The 25,684-nt window shown below is 42.1% G+C and overlaps 2 protein-coding genes across 2 annotated transcripts in view; one reads left to right on the forward strand and one right to left on the reverse strand.

Annotated features, from left to right (window-relative positions):
- Positions 1 to 23,699, reverse strand: part of LOC108791502 (equilibrative nucleoside transporter 4-like) — a 58,348-nt gene extending 34,649 nt beyond the window's left edge. Inside the window, exons 1-4 of the mRNA XM_018562008.1 lie at positions 23,505 to 23,699; positions 6,295 to 6,475; positions 2,584 to 2,712; positions 758 to 871 (exon numbers count right to left, since the gene is read on the reverse strand). Of these exons, the coding sequence (XP_018417510.1) occupies positions 758 to 871; positions 2,584 to 2,712; positions 6,295 to 6,460 (409 nt within the window). The 5' untranslated portion in view covers positions 6,461 to 6,475; positions 23,505 to 23,699. The remainder of the gene's footprint in view (positions 1 to 757; positions 872 to 2,583; positions 2,713 to 6,294; positions 6,476 to 23,504) is intronic.
- Positions 13,497 to 25,684, forward strand: part of DNAH7 (dynein axonemal heavy chain 7) — a 273,490-nt gene continuing 261,302 nt past the window's right edge. The window contains exon 1 of the mRNA XM_018562004.1: positions 13,497 to 13,757. Coding sequence (XP_018417506.1) covers positions 13,497 to 13,757 — 261 coding nt within the window. The remainder of the gene's footprint in view (positions 13,758 to 25,684) is intronic.

The following is a 25,684-nucleotide window of genomic DNA, read 5'->3' on the forward strand; positions in this document are numbered from 1 at the left end:
TGCTATTGTATATATTATATATACAATAGCACATTGTATATATTGTATATATATATATTGTATATATATTAAATGTTGATTTTAAATTAATAAAATTTATCTTTTTATATATAACTACATGTGTCTGATGGACACGGTGTATGGTTTTAACACCTTAAAAGCCCCATGTCTTTTACTTCTTTGTCTTCTATGTTTTCAAATTAGGGGTGTGGTGCCTATCCCTACTGGTTCCATTTTTATATATAAATTTGAATAATTTACTTACCTTTATTTGATATATTTGCCAGGATTTGTCTGCTCTCTAGGACCACAGGTCTCTATGACTGTATTGTTATTACACCTTGATTAATATAATGTATAAATCTTAATTAAATGTTAGTAATGTGTTTGTTTTTCCTCTAATGACTTCCATAAGAAATCTGCTGTGATAATAAAACAAAGAGAGAGCCACTGCTCCATAAAATATTGATGTGACGTTTCTAATAATCCAGGCCTACATAAGAATTGTAAAACCCAATATGCAGCGTGTGTGTGTGTGAATCCTCAACTGAATGGTACTACAAATTCTTTGCCAGTTAAAACACTTGAAACATACAGTAAGTATGTAAAATGTGATTTATAATCTTTAAAAGCCAAGACCCACATAATTTAATCTTAGTGGACTCCAGCCCTTGAAATTTGGCCATTTGAGTTAACAAATATTAATTAAAATATATGCCTCACTGCCTGAAAGCAAATAATTGTTTCCGTTACTTACCAGCGGTGATCCTCGTGTGAGTAGTAAGAAGCTCCACCGTAGCATTATTAAGGACAACAGCAGCTAAGGCCACAAGGATATAAGTCAGACTCATATCAAACACAATAGATGTACCTGAAAGCAAATGACAAAAAGTGAATTAACTATAGAAACAATAAAACCAAGGTCCCAATTCTATTTAGTTATTTAGATATAACATTTAGATACAATATATTCCTATTTTTGTGACTAACAAATAATTGACAAACAGCAAAATCTTAAAACCGTAACAAAATCCTACTATTCACCTGTTTTTCAGCATCACCATAGAACCATTTCCAGAATAATATTACAATAAATATGTAACATGGTTTGCCCTTTTCCTATTGTTTCTGAGGACTTTGAAATAAACATTACCCGCAATATGTATATCAAATTCTGAACACATTATACTGAACCTTATAATAGCTCACTTACTTAAACTTTAGTATAGTATTAAAGCACTGGAAGTCCACTTATACCTCCAGAATCATTTTGGAGAAATCAATTTTTCTTACCGAATCTGGGAAGATTTCCCCTATTGTCTTTTAACGCCCTCAAAGAGGAATATAATATTTCTAATACAGAAATATGTTTCTATTTAAAGATCAAAAAGGACATATTCCAAACCATAAAAATCTCTGACTTCTGCCAGTCTTTCACCTTCTCTTTGATGAAGTATCTATGGGACACACTTACTCCTGGCCTAATCTGAAGACTCTACTTCACAGTTGTAAATGCACTGTACCAGCCCTGCCAATGTATGTGAAAAACTAGGAACTAGGGTTAGGAAAAACAATAAAAGAGGAAAACTAGAGCAAAATCTGGACCAGAAATATGCAATCTCAGATGGAGCCGTTCTGTAGGAGGAGGAAAGAGGTGGAGCCACTGCTTTTCACTTATGTATAGATTTCCTTTTGAAATATTGAAATGTAAAAAAGAGCCTAAAGCTCTGCCTGTTGGTTAGGAGTAAGGTTACAAAATAATAATGCATAGTTTTTTTAAATAATTACCTGACCTGAAAATAATGTCCTCTTATGAGTCCTTATGTAGCCTAGTTTATCGAAGGCCATCTCTAGTACTACCATGTACTGAGAACCCCACTAAAAATACTTTGCCAAGCGATTAAACTATTTCCTCCAGATACCTGGTCCCTTTCTCTGAACAATCCTACTTGGGCTAATCCACTGTTCCTTAAAGGAGAACTATGGGGTCAGTGCTTTTCCCCATAGTTCTCCTCAGGGTCACGGGAGGACATAAACTAGCATCCTCCCGTGACCCAAAGCTCAGTATATCGCGAGCTACAGCTCGCGGTATACTGAGACCGCCGCAGCCGGGACGGATCCCTACATTACGTCAAGATCCACCCAGCTGCGTGATTGACAGCTGGCTCGGCCTATCTAGAGGCAGAGCCAGCCGCAACCGTTCGTTCCTCCAGTCAGCGCTGGAGGATCGGAAAGGGGAGGGGAAATCCCTGCAGGGAGCCGTGAGTGACAGTCACGGCTCTCTAGAGGGACAGGATTGAGAAGTGAGTGAACGACGCTCACTTCCCGATCTATTGAGCCGACGTGTGACATTTTCATTGAAGATCACTCACCTCATAGTTCTCCTTTAATTGAATAAAAATTATCTTAAAAAGAATATAAAGAAAAGTATTTCTAAACATTGAATTGTTTTAGTCCTGATTATAATAAAAAATAAAACATGTAGATATGTATACATTCGCTTTAGGTAGTTAAAGGAATTCAAATATTTGCCATGAAATCGACTTTACTCAGGAAAGGCATTCAATGTAACATTCAACGCACCTGGAAACTTGTGGTGCAAATAGTCCACATCTGTAATAAAGCTGTTATAAGGAAGGAGGAAGCCAACCCCAGCAAGCAACATAGCAAAGTATATTCCATGATATCGGTCCATAGGCTCTGGATTTGTATCTTAATGAAAAAGAACCACAGTAAAAAAAATACATAAATAATAGAGCATAATTATACTTGTGCATGCCCACATATTGGTATCAGGACTATTAGTGTTTTATGTGCTACCTACAAAAACCTGCAAAATAAAGTACTACCATCAGCATGTTACTTGTACTGCAACACATCCAATTGTCTCCTCCCCTACTCTAAGCTCTGCGGTTTAGTTGATTGCATGAATTTGATACCAAGTCAAATTCAGGTACTTACACTGCTTAGATTTAACAAATGCATTTAATATTTTGTATTGAAGAATATAGGACTGCATTAGTTTGAGTCATTTATAACTGCCAGGAATTCAACTTCAGCTCAACAGAAAACCTGTTACCATTATACATATTTATCCTGTAAATGTAGGCTGTACCTGAGCTATAAATCAACAGTTTTAAATCCCTTGGCTGATCGATTATTAAATATTTGATTTTTCATTTTCCGAATTGGTGGCTGATGCAAAGATGTCAAATTCTGTTTAACATGCCAAAACATTCTTATATGCATTTGTGTTTAGCATTCTGTATATTGATTATATCATATAACCTATGTCCTATCTCTGCCACAGCCATACAATTTGGAATAAAGCTAAAAAGCTTCTCAGCATCTTTTGGGGCGTAGAAGGAAAGCAGATAATTCAAATGATAACTTTCAGGGCCCATTCACGCCAGCAGCTATGTTGGAACGCAGCAGCTAATGTGCTCTCTGAAGGCTGTGGTGCCGTTGTGCTAGTAAAATCAGCGCATCGCACAGAAAGCCCTTTGTTTGTCAGAACTGTATTGAAATGTCATAAAGTGACACTGCAATCAGTTCTATCAATCTCAGTGCAGTGCAATGCAGTTGATTGTGTCGCACCATGCCACGCTGAACAAAAAACTGCACGTAGTACCTTGATTCAGCGCTCACCATCTCAACGCAATGGTGTGAAATGTGCTCATTGTAAACAAGGCAAATTGCTTTGTCATTGTATTGGGACTGCACTGGACATGGACCCTTTTCTTGAAGGAGATGTATGGGGATGTATGGGGAGAGTAAAACATATTCTCCCCTATACTTAGAGTCGGTGAAGCATGCTGCAGCTGTCCCAAACCTCTAAGAACAAGAGCTAACCAACCACATAACTGATGAACAGTTGGCTTTTGGTCTCTGCTCCTAGCGCAGGTTAGCGACTGTGGGCCGCTGCCCCAGCAGGGATTTCATGGATGTGGCTGGCTCTGGCTGTCAGCGAAACTCCCGCTCTGCGCATGCGCAGCGGAGAACAAACACGCGCAGGCGCAGCTGAGAACAAATACGCGCCAAGAGGCGCACAGGAAGTTACATCATAGATGGATTCACTGCCCTATTTAAGCCCAGCTCAAACGCCCACTAGTTGCTGGTTTGTCTTGTCAGCTTGATCGTGTTCATTGTGTCCCGTTTAGCCTTCTCCTGTATATACCTGATTCCCCTGGATTTGACCTGTTCCTGTGTAAACGACCATCCTTGCTTGCTGCCTGCCTTTTGACCTCGGACTGTTTTGGATATTCTTTGGCCTGCTCCCTACTTGTACTGAATTGGATTTCATGGCTTTTGACCCCGGCTTGTTGTGACCTCGATTACTGGACTTTCCTAAAGGACTCGTGCCTCTCCCTGTCTGCCTGGCCTTTGTCTTCAACCTCAAAGGGCACAAGACACGAGGTGCAAGAGAAGCCTCCTCTCACTTCGGCCTCCCTACCAGGTACGTGATACTGGCTCTCAGCTGTACGCAGAGCTAGCTGTCAATTAGGCAGCTTTATCCCATCTGCTTATAGCGCCTATTAGCCGAGTAATTGCTGACTTTGGGTCACAGGAGCACATTAGTACTCCTGTGACCCAAAAGAGAAGTATAGTCAAAAAAAGGGTTTGGCATCATTTCTCTTTTTAAAGGTAAAATGTCAATATCTGAAATTAACATACTGCAAAATGGAGGCTATTACACGAGAGTTAATAAGTAGAGAAAGACATTCAACCCAGTATAGAACTAACTGGGCAAACCTGCTTCAATGCTACCTCAAAAACAAATCACTGTAACCCAACTGTAATGTTAAATTGCCTTTTAGTGTCTGAAACTCTGTTTCTCTACAGGGGGCTATTTATACAATGTTTGAGATTCTTATTTATCTTCTAATGGACTTTCATGAAAGTGGTGATTGAGAGGTTGATTTGAAAAGTTGAGGAATGAAATGGCCATGTTTTCCAAACTTGCAAAAATAATTGTGAGAAGTGGGTAAATGCTAGCTTGCAACTTCTTTCTTGATGGTTTTGAAATACAATAGAGATAGGCAGTGTATGTAAATGAATATAATATTAATAAGTAAGTAACTGATAGGCAGGTTAGATGTGAAAAGGAAAGAGCTATATTGAGAAATATATTAGTCAATGCATGTTTGGTCCTTGAATGGGAAATCTGGACTATTCAAATTAATGTAACTAATAAAACACATTTATACTTAAAGTGACACAATACTCAGAATTTAAAGCTTAAAAATACATTCAAGTACAATAACTTTTAACAAAAATGTCTCTTATTTGTGTATCACTCAGCTGTAGATACTCAAATCATCTCTGAATTTGTGCTGACACTGTCCATCCTTATTGAGGGTGACTACTTTTGTTCTTCAGTGTCCTTTTTCCTCTCCTTATAATACAGTAAATATTTCTGTTGCCCACAAAAGTAGTTGCTAAAATGCCAAAAATGGTGTCTTCACTTGGTCACTTTTGTGCAGTCAGTGCTGCAAGGTTGTGTCAGCACAAATTGAGGAAAAGGTGGGCGACCCTAGAAATGTATCCTGCACACTTGAGATAGGAGGAGCTTGTGTTTGTATTTTAATTTATACTTGGATTTTTAAGGCCTGAGGTCAGCAACTGTGGTGAAGTCAAATATAACTTACAATAACATGCAATCAAAGTTAGATGTATGATAAAAATAGATTAGTGAAATTATATTTAGTTTTGAATGTATCGGCATTGTGAAATATTAAGTAAAAGTGTGATATATTTGTTAAACACAAATTACAGCATTTAGCGTAACTGATAAATAGACACAGGGCAGGCAATATGCATCTAAAATAAGGCAGTAAACATGTGATATAGTTGGTCCCCAGGATGCTGTGTTAGATATATACATCGAAGAATTCATCAAAAAAGCATATAATGTAAGAACCTACAGTATGTGGACAGGGAATGAGGTGTTTTTTGACCAAGACTGCTTGAATGACAATGAATAAATAAGCAGGCAGTCAAGATAAAGGACATTTCTCATTGTTTTTGCCACTGACCTGAGTAGTGGCATATTTTGGTAGTGGAGAGAGTAACGGCAGCAGCCCCTAATCCAACCCATATCTAGAAAGCCCCATAACTCCAAAGAAATCCCATGCTGCCACAAGGTCTCACGGGTAGTTTGACCATCCCTGTCCAAATCTATTCATATCATGGACATACAAAAGTTACTGATCTTTTTACTGATTGTGTTGATTTACAATATGAATCTCAAAATAATAAAATGACATTATATTATATAGGGGCATCTAAATGTACCTGGCTCCATTAAGGTAAGGACTCCCTGTGTTTGGCTGCTTCCAGTTGTCTGTAGTTCTTCTTCTTCAAGCTGGTAACTGTCGAAGCTAAAGCTCATAACAACATTGGCATCTGGAGTCAGGGCTGGACTAAGTTCTTTATAGCGATCTCTTGTAGATGACTGCATTATTTTCTTTGTAATCTGCGATACACAAAACCCAAAAAAGATGAAGATCATGTTCTATTAAACTTAACATACATAGTTTAAGAATATTACCAACAAGTATTCTTGTTGTTTATCTATTACCTACACCAGGGGACTCTCAAACTTAATTCACTCAGGGGCCACTCCACACATTTTTTTCTCCCATGGGGGCCGCTTGCCAAATTTCCTACTTCAAAATAAAATGTAACTGTATAAGGTTTGGTACTACGGACACTGATATACTCACAATAAGACCCCATTCATATCTGTAAGTGTAGGTGCGATTAGGGATTCCTGCACAAGGGACTTGCCTTTTCCTGCAGCAGGAATCCCTAATCTGTTTTCTAACTGTATGTAATTATACATACATGCGGTGTGCAGGCATTTACATGCAGCAGCTGTCACCTGATCATTAACTTGAATGGGTGACAGTTGACGCTTGTAAATGCCAGATTAGGGATTCCTGCTGCAGGAAGACGCATTTTCCTGATGCAGGAATCCCTAATCGCACCTAAACTTCCCACCATACACATAAAAAAATACATTACCCCCACACACATAAAAAAATACTACCCTTGCACACACTCACATATAAAATAAAGCAAAGAGCCCCCTCTCCTGCATACTTTTTTGCAGAGAGGAGGCGAGTAGGCATGGTCCCTCAGTGGTTGATTAGTAAGGTCTAGTACAGGCGTTCATTGAAGGATTTCAGAGCACTGCCCAAAAGAATCCGAGTGCCGGCACAGAGAAGCAGCTAAGCGGTCTGCATCCGACAGAGATGCAGACTGTGTAGCTGCTCCGGCAAGTCAAGTATGCGGTTCGTGACCGCATGCCTGCCTTGTCAGCTGGCTGCGGGCCACATAGTGCCGGCCGCAATTGGCCCGCAGGCCAGTATTTGAGACCCCTGACCTACACCATTTACTATCACTTGCCCCATAAATAATTGCCAGGGCCCAAGGAATTAAAGTGGATCTAAATTCAAAATGTTGAGATTGTTGTCATATAGGAAACATCTAGAAATGTTAATCGTGCCTAAGAAGTAACCATACGAATGTACATATTTTCTTGAATTGCAGTGCACTTTTTGTGCCTAGGTACTCCTGTGCCTTGAGCCTCATAGCTGTATATATCTAGTATAAGCTAATTTAAGGTACAATGAGAAGAATTTTTCAAAATTGAAGCAGAGCGGCTGTACATGGCAACCAATCAGCTGCTCTCTTCAGTTTTGTTCAGTTAAGATTTACAAATAAGAGAGAGAGAAGCTGATTGTTTGCCATGCACAGCTGCTCCAGATTTTGTCCAGTTTCGATAAATTCCCCTATATGTCTCTGATTGCTCGTCTCACAAGATCTGACGTGAGATTTGGAATGAGGTTTGATGTCACTACTGTTCTCATCTCCCTTCTTTTGCTTTAATGATTCTGTGGATCTCTTCTTTATAAAGCTCTCTTTTGCTGCTTGATTAATTCTCCATCAGTCATTAGATTACCTGCCATCAGGTGGACAAAAGTAGGTCAAGCCTTTTCCTTTACGAAGATTGCCACCTCCACATAGAGAAACAGTGTGGAATAAGGCATAGTAAATCATTAATAGATAAAAAATTGAAGGGAGCTGAAGCTGAAGGGAGACCACAGGCATAATGTTAGCTAGTTCTCTGCTTACCTTTTTGTGCACAGTATCCACAGCTTAGGTCCTCTTTTAAACCTTAAAACTGGAGAAAAATGGAGGAAAAAAAGTTTTTATTGTAAAAGTACACATTAAACACACACTAAAAAGCATTTGATGTTATTAACGCTACATTGTGGATCCGGCCTTAGGGTTTAAGTTGGGGTTTTGGTTAAGATTTATGAGTAAAGGTTAAAATGAGCGTAATATTTAAGCATTAGCGGTAGGGTGATGGATGCTGCTTCTTGATGTTTAAAAGTTTTAGTTTCCTGCAGAATCAGCTGGTCCCCTGAGCACTGGTCCTGACTTCCTGCTTTAGAATGACTCCTTTCTCAAGCAGAGTGCTATGCAGTCACCCTGTGTGCTAATAAGCTGTGCATATCTCCACAAACACAGCAAATCAAGCTACTTCCCTCCCACCTGGCCCCCTCTCCACCCTCCTCCCTTCTCCAAGCTAGTAGATGAACACTTGCTGGAGACTGCTCTCTCCCATGTGATCTTGTACTGGATAGTAGTGATGGGCTGGATGTTTGATTCGAACATTGCTAGTTCGTTTGTTCGCCGAGCACACGAACTATAAGGGTGTTCGGCGGTCTGTTCGATCGGTGAACGCTCCACACAGCAATGCGCCTTGTGAAGCCCTAATTGGCTAAATCAGGGCTCAGTACTCTGTAAGAGCCATGATTGGGCAAAATCATGATGACTTTGCCCAATCATGGCTCACCTGTCAGATGACGTAAAACTACACAGTTGGGCAGAGCTAACAATTGTTTATGTTTTGCCAGCATTTCTCAAAATGCCATTATGCGGCGGGTGTTTGTCGCAAGCGGACGGGACAGCGGTGGGAGTTTTAAAAAAATTATTTCTATTAATTTTTGTATTTCGTTGAGTCGTCGTCTTTGACAACGCTGGACGTCGTGATTGACCATGGATTACGTCGGTGGAGCCATTTTTTTGGGTTTGTTTTTTTAAATAAAAGACTTTTGTTTTTTTTCTCCAAATAAAGGATTTTTACAAAAGTCTGAGCTTTTTATTTACAATTTTATTTAACCTTTTAGTGATGGGTAGAGGTACAAGTTCCCCTTACTCATTCACAAGAGGGGGAGGCGGGATCTGGGTGCCCTTCCCAGTGCCAAGGGCATGTGGCCTGGTATGGGGGGGCGTTCGCTCACCCCCCCCCCCTTTCCGGCCCTGCCAAGCCTATGCTCGGATCAAGGGCCCGGTATGGAATTTTAGGGGGGATCCCATGTCTTTCCACTCCCATTTGTGGGGGGTGGGGTTCCTCCTTAAAATTCCTACTAGACCTTAAGGGCCTGATATGACTTTAAGGGGGAACCCCACACATTTTGTTTTTTTTACATGGGGTATGACTTTTGGGGGGGAACCCCACGGTTTTGTTTTTTTTATTTGGTCCCTCCTAACCTAAAGGGTCTGGTAATGTTTGGGAGGGGGAACTGCACGGTTTAAAATAAAAAAAATAAAAAAAATTTAAAATTTTTGCTGCAGCAGGTTCTATACATTGTACAGATTTGCCACTTTACAGGCAGTTTAAGGGGACCCCTCAGGCATGATAATTAAAGGAATTTTTCATTTTTATTGTTAGTTACCCTTTAAGTGATGTTAGAATCACTGCACCTTTAACCACTTGAAGTCCGCGGTGTTAAACCCCCTTCCCATCCCGGCCATTTTTCAGTATTCAGCGCTGCGGTACTTTGACTGACATTAAATATTCACGATCAGCAGGCTATAGAGCCGCCGATCGTGTATATGTGAAAAAGCCGGTAACGGCTCTTTGCATTGGACGGGGTTTTTTCTGCCCGTGCACGCGCAAGCAGAAAATAGAAATGCTGTCTGGAGACGGCAACCCGCCAATGCAGCTGTGCCGTCCATCTGTTTTTTTTTCAACGGGCGGACGGCAACTGGTTAGAAAACTCTATTTTGAAAAAGTTTTTTTTCATTGATATATGTCCCCCCAGGGCAGTACCCGAATCCCCATACACTTTTTATGGCCAATAACTTGCATATAAGTCCTCTTAAAGGGGACAATTGTTTCTGAAAGTTCTACCCCCATTGACTTGCATTGAGTTCGAGTTCGAAATCAAACTTTTTGGATGTTCTAAAGTTCGAATTTGAACCGAACTCGGGCCTGTTCGGCCCATCACTACTGGACAGGACGTTCAGGGAAGCCAAGCTGAGAGGCTTGAAAGCAGCTGTTCAGAAACATGATGATTGTAAGTGCTTGGACAAAAATGTATAGCAATGTTTTGCTGGGCAATGTATAGTTGTTTGATCTGGATTCATTATTGAAAAAAGTTTGAGAGTTTAATACTACTTTAAAGTGTTAAAAACATTTCCATCAGAGCTCCTGTGTGAAAAAAATGTAATCTGAAAATCAAGGTTCCAGTGAATCAAAACGGGATGTATAGTAGGCTGATCAGATGTTCCTACTGTAAGTTCCAGGGACAGTTCCCGTTTTCATGAAGCTGTCCCCAGAAAAATTGTTTTCCCATTTAATAAATGGAGTCCCCGTCCAGGGAGCTGCGAGGTAATCTATCTAGGTTCTGGGAACTTTCTCTGGTTTCACATTTCAAATCTCAGTGGCTGCCTGGATATAAGGAGAGAAGGGAAGGGTGTGTGTATTAGACGTGAATCTCCAGCCTGTCAGGCGCGATATGTAGAGGAAGGAAAGATGCTACAGGTGAAACTCGAATGATTAGAATGTCGTGCAAAAGTTCATTTATGTCACTAATGCAACTTAAAAGGTGAAACTAATATATGAGATAGACTCATTACATGCAAAGCAAGATAGTTCAATCTGTGAACAGTAGCATGGGAACAGAGGTGGACACACAGTATGCATGCTCTCCCATCACATGTCAGGCAATGTTTGAACACATTGTGTGAGTCAGAGAGAGGAAAGGGTTGCTGTGAGCACGTGTGGCAGTATGAGATCAGAGGTGGACATGCTATTGGCGTGCTCTGCTGCGTTCTCTTGTCATGTCATTATATTGGCAAGTTTACTGCTATTCCTCCTGCTCTTAACACAGTAATCATACACCAGCAGATCTCTTAGCAGTTCCTATACCTTGTTAGAGAATAACATTCTCTTCAAGCAGCACACTGCAACTCTAGATCAGTCTTAATGGTTAAAGTTAGAAACATTTCTATTTGTCATGGTGACTCCTTAGCCACCCTACCTCCCTAAAAGCTCTTCAGCCCCCTCCCTCCCCTAGAGCCACACAAGGCCCCTTAGTTCAGTGTATCCCAAAGTATCCACTACCCAGCCTCCGAGCTCCCCTTCCTCATCCTGCTGACACTAACACAATGGCATTTTTTTCCTCCCACAGACACCAACACAGTGTCATTTTTTTCTCCCACTGATGCCCAATGAAGCAGAATGCTTTCCTCCCACTGACACAGCAGTATCCCATTACTCTACATTCGTTACTTAGGTAACTAAATTAATATAAAATGTTTAATCATATTAATGTAATACATTTTTGTGACTGCTAATATGAATTTGGAGAACGTAGCACCCTCCCTCTCTTTTCCTTTCTTTTTCCCTCTCTCGTCATCTACCGCTGTCTCCTCCTCCCCCTCTCACTTCCTTCTCTCTCGCTCTCTTGTTCTCCCTTGCGTTTTCCCTCTCTGGCTACCTCCCCCTTTCTCCATTCCTCCCTCTCCTGCTCTTCCTTTCTTGATTCCTCCCTCTATTTCTCTACCTGTCTTTCTCTGCCCCAACATCCCTTGCAGTCTATACATTATGTTGTACGTTACATAGTCCTGACCAAAGTGTGCATTGTCTCAGCAGTACTGTTAAAACACATTACTGTGGCACAGAAATTATTAGTATTTTGTGGGTACATGGATGCAGTGTATACAGCGACCAGGCAAAGGTTCTGTTTAACCGTCCCCCTTTAAGCCATTTCCATTGTTAGGCACAAGCTTGCATTACCCACCATTCGCTGCTTGTTTGTTTCTGCCTTCTATCCCAGGGTGCCCTATGTCTTTCATAATACTAGTCATGCTCACATTTTGTCATAATGTGTTGACATTTTAACTGTAATGTCAGGTAGATAAAATGTATGGGTTTTGTTAACTATTACATATTGTTTATACTGTTTAAATATTTATTGAAATGTGAGCATAATTTTGTGGGTCTGGTTCAGGGGCGGACTGACAGCACATGGGGCCCCCGGGCAATACAATATTATGGGGCCCCCTTGTGCTCTACCCATATACAAGCCCCATCCATAGCCAAAGGGCTGCTGTACGGGCTATTCACAATATTCACTATAGCCCGTACAGCAGCCAAGCGGCTCAGCTGAGCCGAACCCATAGGCTTCAGCTTGGCTGAGTCGTATTCACAGCCAGAGCAGGGAGAAAGGTCAGCCGAAGCCGAACGATCACCACGCAGATGGCAGCTGGGCGGAGCCAGCCGTGATCTCACGGCTGGCTCCACCCAGTTGTAATAACAGATCAGCGTCCCCAAATGACCAGGGGATGCTGATCTGTCATTAAACAATAACAACTGGGCGGAGCCAGCCGTGACGTCCCTGTCGGCTCCACCCAGTTGTTATTTATTGGCCGGGACCTACTAGAAGACTCTGGCAGGTGCCGGCCAATAGGAAACAGGATGTGCGTCATTTTTTTTTTTCTTTAAAATATTTTACATTTTTTAAAAACATTTCCTATTTGTTTTACGTTTAAAAAAAAAACATTCTCATTCATTTACCCTGAACAGCGTTCAGCTCACTTCACTTCGGCTCCGTTATTCACTCGGTGAATAACCCCCATAGCATTTGCGCACGGGACGCAAACGCTATATGTAAAACAACTGCACGGATTCCGCTCGTTTGCAGCTGTTATATAGCTGCGAACGTGCAAAACCCGCTGGATTATCACGCTTGCACTATTTTGAGGGCCGTGCGGTTTGGCACCGTGCGGTTTCCCACAATAGTCTGATAAAGCACATAAAAGTGCATTGTTTTTTCTGTTTAGAGCGGCTCCGCTCGTATTCGGACAGCCGATCCAGTGTGAATGGAGCTTTAACCCGCAAAATACTGCAAGCGCGATAATCCAGCAGATTCTGCACATTCACGACTATATAATGGCCGCAAACTAGCGAAATCCATGCAGTTCACATATAGCTTTTGCGCCCCGTGCGGGCTCCCACATGAAAAACCGCACGGGAAGCGCAAATGCTGTATGTGAATGGAGACTAAAAGGTTAACAGCTAAAAAAAAAAAAATCATTAAAATCACTTACCAGCATCATGGCTCCCAATCACCAGGTTCGAGTCTGGGTTTTCGTAGAACTGCTCCAGGGCCGGATCTCAGTGGGGCCCCCCTAGCATGAGGCTCTCCTGCCTCCGTCCGCCCTCCGTGGTAGGTCCGCCCTCCCTCTACTGCGACACGCCCCCATCCACTGCGGAACGCCCCCACCTCGGAGCTCTTCTCGGCCGCGCCGCTGTAGGAGATGCGGCTCTGCTAAAGCGGCAACGGCAGTGTATAGTGGGCCCGGGAGGCGGGCGACACTGCCGTTGCAGCTTTAATAAACCCGTGTCCTCTTCCATGCGGGCTGAAAAGGGCAGGGGGGTCGGTGACGGGCCCCAGGTAAGATGCCTAACTGGAGCACTCTCAGCATGTTCTTAGAAAATGCTCCAGTTGTTAAGTATGATCATGATCATGCTCCTTGCACTCAGCATGTCCCTTGCAGCATCCTTTACATGCTTAGCACATTATCTTCACTGCCTACTATCACACCATATCATTGAATATGACATCAAAATAATGTCAATCATCCATAAGCCCATTTGCAATGTATACAGTACCTAATACTCAATCCCTATGTATCCTCTACTATGACATCCGAATCCTGACCATGACATGTTAAAAGCGGCAATGCCAGGCATGGTAAATGTGACTGCGGCAGAAAACTGTAAATGTGAACGAAGACTACAGACAGCAATATTAAGTTGACAGAGTTTCTAATAACCCCTCTGCACTCTGTCAAAAAATAAAACTTTTGCCTGGAGTTGAGTATCTTACTAATTTCCTAATCTCCAACGCACTCTCATGAGCAATAAAAAATAAACTAATACATAGTTTTACATTTGTTGTTGAGATCACAACATTTTATAGAGAAGTAAGCACCCCACACCCATAAATGTCCTTTCACGGGTTACAATTAAAAATATTTTGCAGTGTTCAAGCAGTGCTGGATTGTATTATACTCTTTACTATTCATCCAAGCAAACTCAAAATCAGTTAAAGAAATATTATGAAAGGAATATAAATGAGTAATTTCTGTTATTTTTTAGAAGCGGACAGTCATTTAACAACAAAGCTGTGTTTTATTCCAGGATCCTATAATTGCAGGTCACTGGGGTCACACAGTTCTATGCACTTTTGAAAAATGTAATTAAGTGATAAATGTTGATGATTCCAATTCCTCTTTTTTCTCAGAGACCAAAATTCCAAAGAATTGTGGTAAGATGATGAAACAAGGAACTGTCTGTGTCTTTTACTAAACCAAAAGAACCATCATTCTTATATTCTATATTTCATCTGTTTCTACAATTGTCAGGAACCTACTTGGAGCTTGGCAGCAACCTGCTCTGCCATCTGTAGTACAGTCAACTGCTGGGTGGGGGCTTGCTTGATGGAGAGCTCTGCTCACTGTGTCCTCCTGTTGAGGCTTCAGTTTCCTGCAGCTTAGGCCTTGTTCACACCAAATGCAGAGCAGATCCGGTCAGGTTTCTGCACATGCAGTGCAGTGGGTTGTGCCGCGTTTTTGACGCGTTTTTGATACGTTCCGGGCCGGTTTTGGTAAAAAAGTTTAACATGGGCTTTCAGGCACTTGCATGCGTTTTTGATGCTTTCCAGAGCAGGTAAAATAGGGCTTGCCGCCGTTTTTTCAACTGCTCTGGATCTGCACGCTGCCATGTGAACTGGAGGTCAAAATACCATAGGAATACATTGGACGCAGTTTTGATCCGGTCTGCACCTGCTCTGGTCTGGATCTGCTCCGCGCTTGGTGTGAACAAGGCCTTAACTGCTGTCTTCCCTGGGTCCTACTGTTTGCCTGTTCTGTTGCTCTGGTTTCTCTCTCTCCTGTAGTTCTTTTCTGCTTTTTGTGCACTTCAGGCCTTTTTCCTGTGCCCCAGTGCAAGCATACTTGGTCTATTTTTTCATGTACGGGTGTGGCCAGGTGTACATGACTTTATTGGTCCATACTCTTTAAAGGGCACCGGAGTCTATACTCTGGTTGCCTGTTGTTGCATTCAGATGTTGTAGCATTTATACGTTTTGCTTTCAGGAACTTATGTCCATGTGTGTGTGTAAATGGCAATACTTGCATTTACATGTGTATACCTATGCACAGTGTATTGTGTCCATACAATCCTAAGGACACAAAAGTCAGCAGCACCTTGACCGGATGACGAATTGGGCCTGGTTCACACCTGTACATTTTGTAGCGCGTTCAACACTCTATGAACGCTCTACAAAACGCTCAAACATGAAAATCCCATTGTTTTCTATGGGTATGGTTCACACCTTGCCGTATTTCAGCCCGTCTGAACGTGCTACAAAATGGCCTACGCCTGAAAAGGTACATGAGCTTCTTTGCAGCGTTTTTGTTGTGCGTATCCATTGGGATACAGCCAAGTAGCTTTTTTTTACCGCGAATCGCGGTATAAATGCGCGTCACGAAACGCACGACAAACTCGCATATTCAATATGCCTAGGTGTGAACAGAGCCTTACACCCATGTGTCCTCAAAGAATTGAGCTGTATAATTTCAAAGCCATTGTATCTAATTTTTAGAGACTCTCTAATGACTGGCTTGGTACCGATGGATTGGCGCAAGGCCAATGTGGTGCCTATATTTAAAAAGGGATCAAAGTCTTTACCAAGTAATTACAGACCTGTAAGTTTAACTTCTATAGTTAGGAAGATACTTGAAAGTTTGATCAATGATCACATGCAATTGTTTTTGCTTGTAAATAATATCATAAGCGATAGTCAGCATGGAGTCACAAAAGACAGAAGTTGTCAAACAAACCTACTTTCTTTTTATGAGGAAGTGAGTCATAAATTGGACAGAGGAATGGCTGTGGATATAGTATACTTGGACTTTGCAAAAGCATTTGACACAGTTCCCCACAGGCGGCTCATGTATAAGTTAAGGTCAGTAGGTATAGAGTATTCAATCTGTAACTGGATAGAAAACTGGCTTAACCACTTGCTGACCTGGGTGTTTACACCCCCTTCCTGGCTTTATTTTGGTGGTATTTAATCACCACTTTTATTTTTTACTATATTAAGGAAAAATGACTGAAAATTTTGGGGAATTTTTTTTTTTTTTTTTACATTATGTTATAATACAATTATTACTAGCCACTTTTGTGGTAAAATATAAAAGACGGGGTCACATCAGGTAAATACATACCAAACATGTCAAGCTTTAAAATTGAGTGCGCCTGCAAAATCACAAAAAACTATCATACCCAAAATTGGCCATAGGCGACACTTTAAAAGCTTTTACAGCTCATCAGTTTAGTGTTATCAGTGATTATGGCCCTAGAATTATTGCTCCCACTGCGACGTTCACGGTGATATGTAACATGTGCGGCGTAATGGGCACAATCATCATTTTCGCACGTATGCGCACCCCACGCATATGTATATGTGTATGTATGGGTGGGGACTTTTTTTAATTTTGTTTTTTTAATTCTTTTTCATGTGTGACTTTAAATTTTTTTTGCAACTTGAATTTTTTTTCTGCACTTACCTTTATTGTTATCACATAGGGGATAAGAAACCCCCCTATGTGATAGCAAAGAGATGTAGCAGTTCCTCTTTATGGAGACATTGGACCCCTAATGTCACCGAGGGACCCCCAAAGAAGCTGATGAAGCAGAGATCTACTACAAGGAGTGTGTACAAGCGTAACAGGCAGCAACACAAATGAAGTGCTCAGTGAATGCAAGATCAGTAGGTGAATCAGGACCAGAGGATTAAATTGAGCAAAGTACAGACCAGCAGCAACAGTCAGACAAGTACAAGATACAGACAGAGTAACAGATCTAGATTCATGGGAGAAGAAAGGGAGCAGGTTATTCATGTAGAGAATGAAACCAACAGGCAGAAGGATAATCCAAAAAAAGCCAGACCACAGTAGTTGGAAATCAGACAGAGATAATACACAGGTATGTAGAGATAGGCAGGTCTGATACACTGAATGGGATGAACATTTGAAAATAAAGGACAGGACAGGAGAAACTGTTAGGAGCTAGGAGGGCTAGACCCAAAGAGTTAGATCACAAAACACACAAATACAGGGGCGATGTTGCACACAAAGCTTCATGGGTAATCAGGCAATATACCAGCGATCGCTACAGGAAGAAAACTTTCTTACATTGCTCAGACAAGTCAGGAAAGGAAGACAGAAAACATAGACACAGACAGGGAAAACAAACATAGAATGGGTAAATGCAAAAAAATTAAATAAATAAGATAAGAGCAAGGGCAGATGGATTATATAGCACAATGAGAGGTAAGAAGTTTCCAGAGGTTGTCAGCAATAAAGGTTGCTGGATAAAATCTAGCCAGATACTTGACACATTTCCTATTGTTCACATGCATATTGATGGATGAAATTGTAATATTTCCCTTACAGATAAAGCCTTAAGAATCAACAGAGAAGATGACATATGAGAAGTGCCTTGTTGAATCTCAGGCATTTGATCCAGGGCTTCCCTATGAACAGCCAATAACCTGCCCTGGGTATATAGTAGACATTACATGGGTGGTAACAGAAATGTGGTCATCCATAACAGCAACCGAGGGATCAATCTAAAGAATGCACTATGCATCTGGCCAAGAGCTAAGTAGTCTTAAAAGGAGCCAGAAACAGGGCATAGTGCAATCATTTCATGTGTTTTTTGGGTTTGCTCAACAGTAACAAAACCAACAAACCAATAAAACCAAAGTGGCAACACACTTTTTCCAGTTGAAACAGAGCACAACAGGCCAGAGGTGATCAGTTCAGGAGCAGCCTGCATGCCATGGCTAGTGATGGGCCTGAATAGATGTTTAGTAATGCTGTCACTAATGCAGATAGGAGCCGCTGTTGGAATCTAAAGAACAGGCACTGGGGGCACCCTTAAAGGAGAACTATGAGGCGGGTGCTTTTCACTCACCTCATAGTTCTAGCCGACCTGTGACAATGAGACTGTCACAGGTCGGCTCAGTAGATCGGGAAGTGAGCGAACACATACCGGCGTTCGCTCACCTCTCGATCCTGTCACGGCTCTCTGCCATGACAGGGGAAGGGCTGGATTCCCACCTCCCCGCTCCGCCAGCGCTGACTGGCGGAACGGACGGGGCGGGTACAGCTGGCTCTGCCTCTAGATAGGCAGAGCCAGCTGTCAGTCACGCAGCTGGGCGGATCCAGACATAATTGTCGGGATCCGCTTCAGCTGCTAGCTACAGCTTGCGGTATACTGAGCTTAGGGTGAAGGGAGGACGCTAGTTTGTGTCCTCCCGTTACCCTAAGGAGAACTATGGGGAAAAGGTTTAACCCCATAGTTCTCCTTTAAGGCCTCATGCACACGGCCCTACAGTGCCAAATACAGGAGCCGTTATCTGGAAAGAATAAACAACTTTTCTGCCTCCAGATCACTTTTTCGTGGGTTTAGCTGTATTTACACGTGTTTACATGCAATTACAGGGACACAGAGAATTGTTTATGTAAATTCAGATAAACTGAAAGCACCTAGACGCTGTTAATGTCTAGTTGTGCATTCAGCCATAGCAAAGCATTACATGCTTTCAGGTGAATTTAGAAATTCCCTTTATACGCAACTGGAAGCATGCATTTTATTTCCCATGTGCATCGGGCTTGAGGGGGGAGGTGCAGCCTGTGTCAGGATAGGGGTTCATGGACCAAGGCGAATAGGCGATGCATTTCACGGCTATTCAACCATGCCAAACCTGAAGTTCAGCTGTGGGCTGGTAACCTATATTCCTGGGGGAACTGTGTTTGAGAAGAGAGCTCTGAAGTTATGCAGTAAGAGGGACAGGAAGGTCGCAGTTTAGTTACACTGTCAGGGCTATAAGACCAGTTTTCCAGCAACATCTTAGTGATGGGAATGTGCAGAACATATATATCGGTCTTTCTTGCTGACAGCATTTGTGTGAGCAAATCCGGAGAAGTAAATTATAGCCAGAGAGTGATTAGATAAAATGAAAGCCAGATGCTGCATGGAGGCAGGGGACAAACAATAACCTGATAGTGGACATGTGGATGCTTAAATAGCACTGAAAGAGCCAGGCTCTACATTAGGAAGTTCATGTGATGTGAGACAAAAAAAGCTTTGTTATGTTGCAATCAATGTGAAGTTCTGTATGTTTACTGTTTGTTCAAACATTTGTATAACTTTCAATTGTAAATATAGGCAAATTAGAAAATTACATACATAATGCAATTTATCAAAAGAATTAACGGAACAGCTCCCCCTAATAACATGGCTTTATCACATTTTTTTTTTTAAATTCTTTATTGTACATCAGAGAGAAAGTACATTCCAGTGGACAAAGTAGGGCAACCGCCCATCACATAACATTACAATAAACTGAGACATCACATGCATGTCCTCATATACGTTAAGGCACAATCACTGTACAGAAATGAAGCAAAACTCCCGGCGGGAGTAAATGTCTCTACATTTACCCGCTACACCCGTAGCGGGTATCTCACGATCAGTGTATCGTATAAAAGCATAACAGCTTTATCACATTTTAATCCTGTCAGTAGATCCATTCTTTTTCCACTTCCTTTAACAGGGTGACAATACTGTTCATTCTGCAGTGAAATTGTGCAGAAGTATACTGAAACATTATATAAAAAATGCTATAATACCAGGTAATAACCCTATAAAGCTACAATATTTTTCACTACAGTGTAGTATAGTATAGTGATAGTATAGTCACTATCCTCCTAAACCCATGGAGAAGAATTAAGACTTGCTTCTAATTCATAAAGCAGGGTTTGCTTATAGAATAGTAGTCAGTTATAACTTTTCAGTTTCCCTTTAACTCTCACTTTTTGTCCTAGGGAAAGATGTTATCTGGACAAAAAGTGAACAGAAAAGCAAAATTTAGTTAGTAGATATGAACCCATGAGTAGAGGGAAAATCTCCCAATGGTGATACCTCAGGGATGGATTCACCATTAAGCAAAATAAGAATGTGCTTAGAGCACCAAGTGTAGGGGGCACCAAATATTTTTTTCCCTATTGGATAAGTTCCCTTTAACCACCTCAGGACCGCAATATGTATGTAAACGGTGCAGTACTGAAGAAGTTACACCAAGATCATGGCTGCTACTGTGAATGTGAATTTGGTATCATTCTTTTAAGGCAGCACCTGGCTGTAACATACAAGTCTTCTGGTGGGAAGGCTGTAGAGCTGCTTGATCACGTGTATACAACTGAGGAGTGTGCCTCCCCCAGCCCCCCGTGGCAATCCCGGACTCCGCTGTCCCGCATGCGGCCCGGGACTGGAATGGTGGGTGCCAGCAGCTGGATGAGAGGGAGATCAGCACACTTTCAGTGCCTGATCTCCCCTCGAATCACTGAAACCGAAAGCAATGAGGATGTCATCACTTCCGGTTTCAGCCTGTCATTTCTTTCGGCTGCTGTGGACTGGAGAAGAAGCTGATGAAGCATAATCAGTGCTTCATCAGATTCTCTAATTAAAGTGACATTGTTTTCTGTTAAAAAAAAGTGACATTAAAGTGAATTTAAAAAAAATTTAAGTGATAAATAAAAAAAACGAAACTTTTTGAAAGCCTCCCCCCACATACAAACTTGCCTCGGGTGCTCTTACATGTGTAAACGATTGTGCCAAACATGTTACTGACAGTATCACCGTGAACACCCGAGTGAGAGCAATAATTCTAGGGCCATCACCCAATGTTAATGCTAAAGTGATGAGTGGTAAAGGCTTTTAAAATGACTCCCATGGGCAATTTTAGGTACTGTAGTTTTTTTGCCGTTTCTTGGGCGTGGGAATTTTTTAAGGTGTGACAAAAATTGGGTATTTTATTGTGTTTGTGTGCACTAAATTAATTTTACTGTTTTTTAGCCTAAACATATTGATTTAGTAAACAGTTGTGCAAATATTGTACAACATAAAACACTGCAACTAGCATTTTTTTTATTCTATGGGGCCTCTGCTTTCAGAAAATGTATAAATGTTTGGGGGATTTAAGCAGGTTTCTAGACAAAATTTTAGATTTTACAAAAAATGTGTGTACAAGAATGAAAATGATAAAACAAAGTGCACTTATCCTTTTTGCCCCTTTGGCCTTAGCTAACCGATTCTACCCTCCTACTCCATAGATGTATACTTTCTGAGATCTGACTGCCGTGGCCTCTGTTGTTTATTTACATGCCACACCACAAGTCTTCTCTCTCCTGGCTGCACAGACTTCTAATGTGCTTCTCTACATTTGTCTCCTGGCCAGGAGACGATGGTAGATGAGCCCCATGGACTTAATTCTTAAATATAACTTATAAAAGAAGTGATTTCCTTCATTATTTCTGAATAAAAGGCCTCAGTTGCTTAATTTTGATCTATGCCTAATATGTTCAATAAATAAAATGAAACATTTTTTGTTTTATATAGTTAGGGGGTCTGGCCTGGAGCTGACCTTGAAGAAAACCGAAGAAGGTTTATACATTTTATTTCACTTTTAGCACCTATGGAGCCCTTTTGTCTTGTCAGTTAAACCAAGGGGGCCATCATTTTCAGGCTGTACTTAGGGCATCAATTGCCCTTATTCAGACCTGAAATACCTGTTGTTAGTTAAGAAAATCATTTTTTAAAAACTGTTACATTATACAGAACATTATGTAGCCAGCAGAGCTAAACAAGCTTGTTGACTGCTCTAACCCATACGTATGGGCTGAAAGTAAGCCTGAGTATTGCATGGATGTAAAGGAGTAAAGGAAAGGTCTTTGGTCATTGAAAGGCTGCAATATTGTGGACAAAGTGTTGTGGGGGGTTGATATGCTTGGTCAAATTGTCTATGGGAGGGTGGTATTGATGGGCAAAGTGTCTGGGTGAAGGGTGATATTACTGGAAAACGTATCTGGGGGGTAATGTATTTGAGCAAAGTCTCTGTGAGAGTGGTAGAATTGTTGAGCAAAGTGTCTGTGGAAGGGGTGATATTATCAGGTAAAGTGTCTGGATGAGGGGTGATATTGTTGGGCAAAGTGTCTGGCGGAGGGGAGATATTGTTGGGCAAAGTGTCTGGAGGAGGGGTGATATTGTTGGGCAAAGTGTCTGGCGAGGGGAGATATTGTTGGGTAAAGTGTCTGGCGGAGGGGTGATAGTGTTGGGCAAAGTGTCTGGAGGAGGGGTTATATTGTTGGGCAAAGTGTCTGGTGGAGGGGAGATGTTGATGGGCAAAGTGTCTGGTGGAGGGGAGATTTTGTTGGGCAAAGTGTCTGGTGGAGGGTAGATGTTGTTGGGCAAAGTGTCTGGCGGAGGGGAGATATTGTTGGGCAAAGTGTCTGGCGGAGGGGTGATATTGTTGGGCAAAGTGTCTGGAGGAGGGGTGATATTGTTGGGCAAAGTGTCTGGCGAGGGGAGATATTGTTGGGTAAAGTGTCTGGCGGAGGGGTGATAGTGTTGGGCAAAGTGCCTGGGGGGGATTGGTGGTATTGTTTGGCAAAGGCATATCAACTACACAACATCAAACCCAGCCACATTAGCCAAGCACATGTAAAATGTGACCCTCCTCTAATGTTGGAAGGTACAAACTTCCTTGGTTAATATATTGGTAAATGATATCATAAAAAATATCATATAAGCTATATAATATGCCTTGTTGCTAGGAACTGCAAAAAATTACCATCTTACATCACAAATAACAGTCCCTTGTATATGATATCTATTACAATGTGAAGTATATACAGTATGTGTGTCCAGTGTCTATAAATAGAAGCGGATGTGTGTGTTCTATATGAATGCCTGGGATCTGCAGTGCACACAGCAGACACATTTGGCCTGAGAGAAGAGGGTGGGAGCTGCCCTATATATCTTCCTGGGCTCCATCCATTTACTGCTTCCAGCAGCCTTCCAACCCATCTGTTGCTTATCATGTAGATATTGTGGTCACCACTGTGATCAGCCATAGGATGCACAGCTAGAGCTCTCGCCTTCTGACACCCAACAGGTCCTAGTATGCTCAATGCTTCCCTGAAATGTCACCTATGTCCCGGATATTTCCCCAGCCATCTGTAGCAACACTCTAATGGCAGTAACATGAATAGGAACAGAACCTTACCACACAGAGTCAGGACAATGGACAGCTCCGGGAAAGCACGGCAGGCATAACAGGCTGGAAAATAATGCACTTCCAACTCCGCCTCCTACAATGATCGCAAAGCTTGTTGCATAAAAGACAGGAATCAGACATCCCCTACCTACAGGCTCCCTCCCGTGCGCGTGCCCGACGACGGCTGCTTTTTTTTTTTTAATGCATTGCCCATGTTTAGTGTTATGCCGTGCACGCTCCCGATCTCCTGTGCAGGCTCATCTGAGAGAGCCCAGCCCCAGCAGATTCATCCTTCTCTTCGCTGTTGGCCTTCTTTTAACCCTTTCTGCCCCCCTGCGTGCATTATGTGATCTCTTGTCTTCCCTGTGTGCATTATTTAGACCCCGTTGCTTATATTATCTACCCATTTCTGTGCTTTGCAAGCCCATCTCCCTGGTAATCTATCTATGCTTTTTAACCCTTGATACATTTAAAACTGAACTCTGGAATAAGGGGAAGGTGAAGCCAATTAGGTGTGCTGAACACAACTGTGCCCACAAGGATAATATAGCAGAATGTCTGGATCCGCCCAGTTGCGTGATAGCTGGCTCAGCACTGGCGGATCGGGGAGGGGGGAAACCAGCCCCTCCCCTGTCACGCAGAGAACCGTGACAGGATCAAGAGGTGAGCGAACGCCGCTATGTGTTCGCTCACCTCCCGATTTACTGAGCTGACCTGTGACAGTCTCATTGTCACAGGTCGGCTAGAACTATGAGGTGAGTGAAAAGCACTCACCTCATAGTTCTCCTTTAAGGGCCTGTTCACATGAGTTTCAGGTCCTGATCAGGTGCGGATCAGCAGACGCGGTGCTATGTGTTTTTGTAGCGTTTTTGATGCGTTCCAGAAAAAAAAAATGTTTTCTGGAGTGGGGCTGTCAGTATGTTAGCTGCAGTGCAGTGTGTTTTTGATGCGTTTTTGATGCGTTTTGCGTTTCCGGACCGTTTCCTGACCGTACAAAATGTGACATGCAGTATTTTTCTGTCGTAACCTGAACGGACTGCGCACGTGAGAACTGTAGCCCATAAAACACATAGGGATACATTGGGATGCATTTTTAGTGCAGGAGCGTACGGATCAGGTCAGCACAGAAAACGGACGTCGTGTGAACAGGCCCTCAAGCATTCTCTGCATTAAGGTAAAATACACTCCAGTACTTTTGCATGCCCCCACCTTCAAATACCTAACTTTCATCTGTGTTCACCAGTGTTCTATAATTTTTCTGGACCTCTAATAATTTTTCTGGACCTCATAAGAATGCTGGACCACATCACTTCCGGTGATGCAGTCTCAGCGGTTGGAGGCGTTCTAGGCTTAACATGCATGCGCCATTGTTCTATAATTTTTCTCGACCCATAACATTTCTCCTCCCTCAGGCTAGCCCCAGTTTTCCAACACCACCCCGCGAGTGGCCTGTAATTTTCCTCACTGCGTCACTTCCACATACACATGCGCATGATCAAGGGCCGTCAGGAAACCATCTGATTTGGGTGATGCGGCCGCACCGGAAGTGACGCGGTGGATACATTTTATGGGTCAAGGAAAAATTATAGAACAACGGCGCATGCACGCTGAGCCTAGCATCCCAGTAGGTGGCGTCCGGCCCAGCTCCTGGCAACAATTGTATATCACTGCTTCTGCGGCATTTATTTCAGTTATTTTTTGGTTGCCTTATATAGATGCGATTTATTCACTCGCTTTTCTTATTAACTGTTTATTTAAAAGGCACATTTTTTGTTGCTATAGTGTGAAGTGATTGTTCACCGTTTTTTCTCATTAATGGTCTATTCAAATGCACCTTTGAGCAAATTATCACGTTGAAATTTTGTGACAAGTAATTTGATACACACACGGATCACTGAAGTTTATTTCACAAGTAAAGGAGATTCTTTATTTAAAATTGCGGGTTACACTGAGGAGGTTAATCAGCGCTGTACACTTACCCTACATCCTATGAGGTTCCAACAGTAACCTTTGTTTGGCAGCTTTTTAAACCTAAACCCAGGTTTAAAGGAGAACTATGGGGTCAGTGTTTTTCCCCATAGTTCTCCTTGGGGTAACGGAAGGACACAAACTAGCGTCCTCCCGTCACCCTAAGCTCAGTATACCGCGAGCTACAGCTCGCGGTATACTGGCACGCCGCAGCCGGAGCG

This window comes from Nanorana parkeri, unplaced genomic scaffold (genome assembly GCF_000935625.1).
Source record: "Nanorana parkeri isolate BGI_ZX_2015 unplaced genomic scaffold, ASM93562v1 scaffold555, whole genome shotgun sequence".
Taxonomy (NCBI): domain Eukaryota; kingdom Metazoa; phylum Chordata; class Amphibia; order Anura; family Dicroglossidae; genus Nanorana; species Nanorana parkeri.